Source organism: Limulus polyphemus, unplaced genomic scaffold (genome assembly GCF_000517525.1).
Source record: "Limulus polyphemus unplaced genomic scaffold, Limulus_polyphemus-2.1.2 Scaffold4749, whole genome shotgun sequence".
Lineage (NCBI taxonomy): Eukaryota > Metazoa > Arthropoda > Merostomata > Xiphosura > Limulidae > Limulus > Limulus polyphemus.
Genome location: NW_013670359.1, coordinates 84,517 through 86,688, shown reverse-complemented (window position 1 = coordinate 86,688; position 2,172 = coordinate 84,517). Strand labels below are relative to the sequence as shown.

The following is a 2,172-nucleotide window of genomic DNA, read 5'->3' as shown; positions in this document are numbered from 1 at the left end:
TCTTTGAATGTTGTGTTATTTGTCTTCACATAGACTAACAGTCTTACCATGGAGATCTCTGAAGGCTTACTTATTTGAAATGTTGTGTCTTTTGTCTTCACATAGATTAACAGTCTTACCATGGAGATCTCTGAAGACTTACTTATTTGAAATGTTGTGTCTTTTGCCTCCCCATAGTTTAACAATCTTACCATGGAGATCTCTGAAGACTTACTTATTTGAAATGTTGTGTCTTTTGTCTTCACATAGATTAACAATCTTACCATGGAGATCTCTGAAGGCTTAAACCTTTGAAATGTTGTGTTCTTTGTCTCCACATAGTTTGACAATCTTACTATGGAGATCTCTGAAGGCTTAAACCTTTGAAATGTTGTGTCTTTTGTCTTCACATAGATTAACAGACAACATTTCAAATAAGTAAGCCTTCAGAGATCTCCATGGTAAGAGTCTTTTGTCTTCACATTGTTTGACAATCTTACCATGGGGATCTCTGAAGGCTTCCTTCTTTGAAATGTTGTGTTGTCTCCACATTGTTTGACAATCTTACCATGGGGATCTCTGAAGGCTTAAATCTTTGAAATGTTGTGTTATTTGCCTCTATATAGTTTGACAATCTTACCATTGAGATCTCTGAAGGCTTACTTCTTTGAATGTTGTGTTATTTGTTTCCATGTTGTTAATAATCTTACCATGGAGATCTCTGAAGATTTCATTATTTTAATTGTTATGTGCTTTTTCCATATTCATAAAGATATATTCTGTCATTCCCAATTTGTTCATGGAATTGGCCACCCTAGTTTCATTTGAATATTTTTATTGTACATATTTTCTTTCCATAATAATACATTCTATCATTCCATTTTGTATTTTTTACCCTAGTTTTGTTTGAGACTTTCCTCATTATACAGATCTTTCTTATTATGATGCATTCTGTCATTCCCACTGTGTACTTAAATTTTCTTTGTCTCCACCATGTGTATTATCAATTTTTTATCTTCTTTATTCGTTTGAAGTAACACATCTTGTAGTTTTGGAATATTTTTTAAATAACCTTTTATAGTTAAACAGTGGCTTATAACAGTTTGTTATGGTATTATTCTAATAGCCTCCCAGTGGCACAGCGGTATGTCTGTGGACTTACAATGCTAGAATCCGGGTTTTGATACCCGTGGTGGGCAGAGCACAGATAGCCCATTGTGTAGCTTTGTGTTTAATTACAAATAAACAATAAACAATTATTCTAATAAGTTATGGATGCCATATTATTTTCAATCAATTTTTAGAATACAAAATAAAATGTAAAAAGTAATGATATAAAAGTAACAATATGATATTTTATAAATTATATCAAATTGTTTTTATTTACTAGGTAATAACGATTAAAATATTTTTGTTGTTGCAAAAAGTCTGGTTTTTAAATCTTCAAGTTCAACGTAAGTTACCAAAAAACCCAAGTGAAGTGGATATTATGGGTAAAATTCTACAAAGATGTAAACCCACCTTCTTAAAAACTTTTCCGTCTTTCTGAACCTCCTCCTCTTCTCCCTTAACTTCTCTGGTTCCAAAGCACTGAGTTTTTCCATATTTATTTACAGAAGTGCGAAATAATTCATCTACAGTCTGAATGCCAGGAAGAGGTGGTTCTGTATGATCACCAAACCTGACCCACGGACCTGATACATCTCCAGCTTTCTGTGGCTTACCCTACAGTTAAGTGAACAATGAAAAAAATGAATCAGTTGTATTTGTCATAATATAATATTATTAGGCTTAATGTGTTTTAATCTATTAGTATTATGATAATACTTCGACAGCAAAAGGCGTTCGTATCAAACAACCATTGGTATAAAAATTGTTTGTGTAAATTGTGTTCCTACCGCTACTGTGTTTGTTGTGTCCCAGTCGACCTAATGTAATGAGCTCTGTATTGAGAAAAAGTCATCGTCGAAAATATCGCGAAAAATAGTGTAGTTTGAATATACATACAGGCTCTTTAAAATTACTGTTTAAACACCGAAAGGCGGTGAAATACCGGAAAATCAACAGGCGTAAGTTGTTATAAAAACAAAGTGTTTAAGCCAAAAGATAGATATGATATGTTATGTCTCCGCGTGTTAATTAATTTTCCGTAACTTCGTTTCAACGAAACTTTAACGACACAAGTCTTTACTT

At 32.7% G+C, this 2,172-nt stretch overlaps 1 protein-coding gene across 1 annotated transcript in view; it reads right to left on the bottom strand.

Annotated features, from left to right (window-relative positions):
* Positions 1-1,500: 1,500 nt before the first annotated feature.
* The window catches only part of LOC106471637 (long-chain-fatty-acid--CoA ligase 4-like), a gene marked incomplete at its 3' end in the record, with an annotated part of 2,441 nt that continues 1,769 nt past the window's right edge, over positions 1,501-2,172 (bottom strand). The window contains exon 2 of the mRNA XM_013932252.2: positions 1,501-1,704. Coding sequence (XP_013787706.1) covers positions 1,501-1,704 — 204 coding nt within the window. The remainder of the gene's footprint in view (positions 1,705-2,172) is intronic.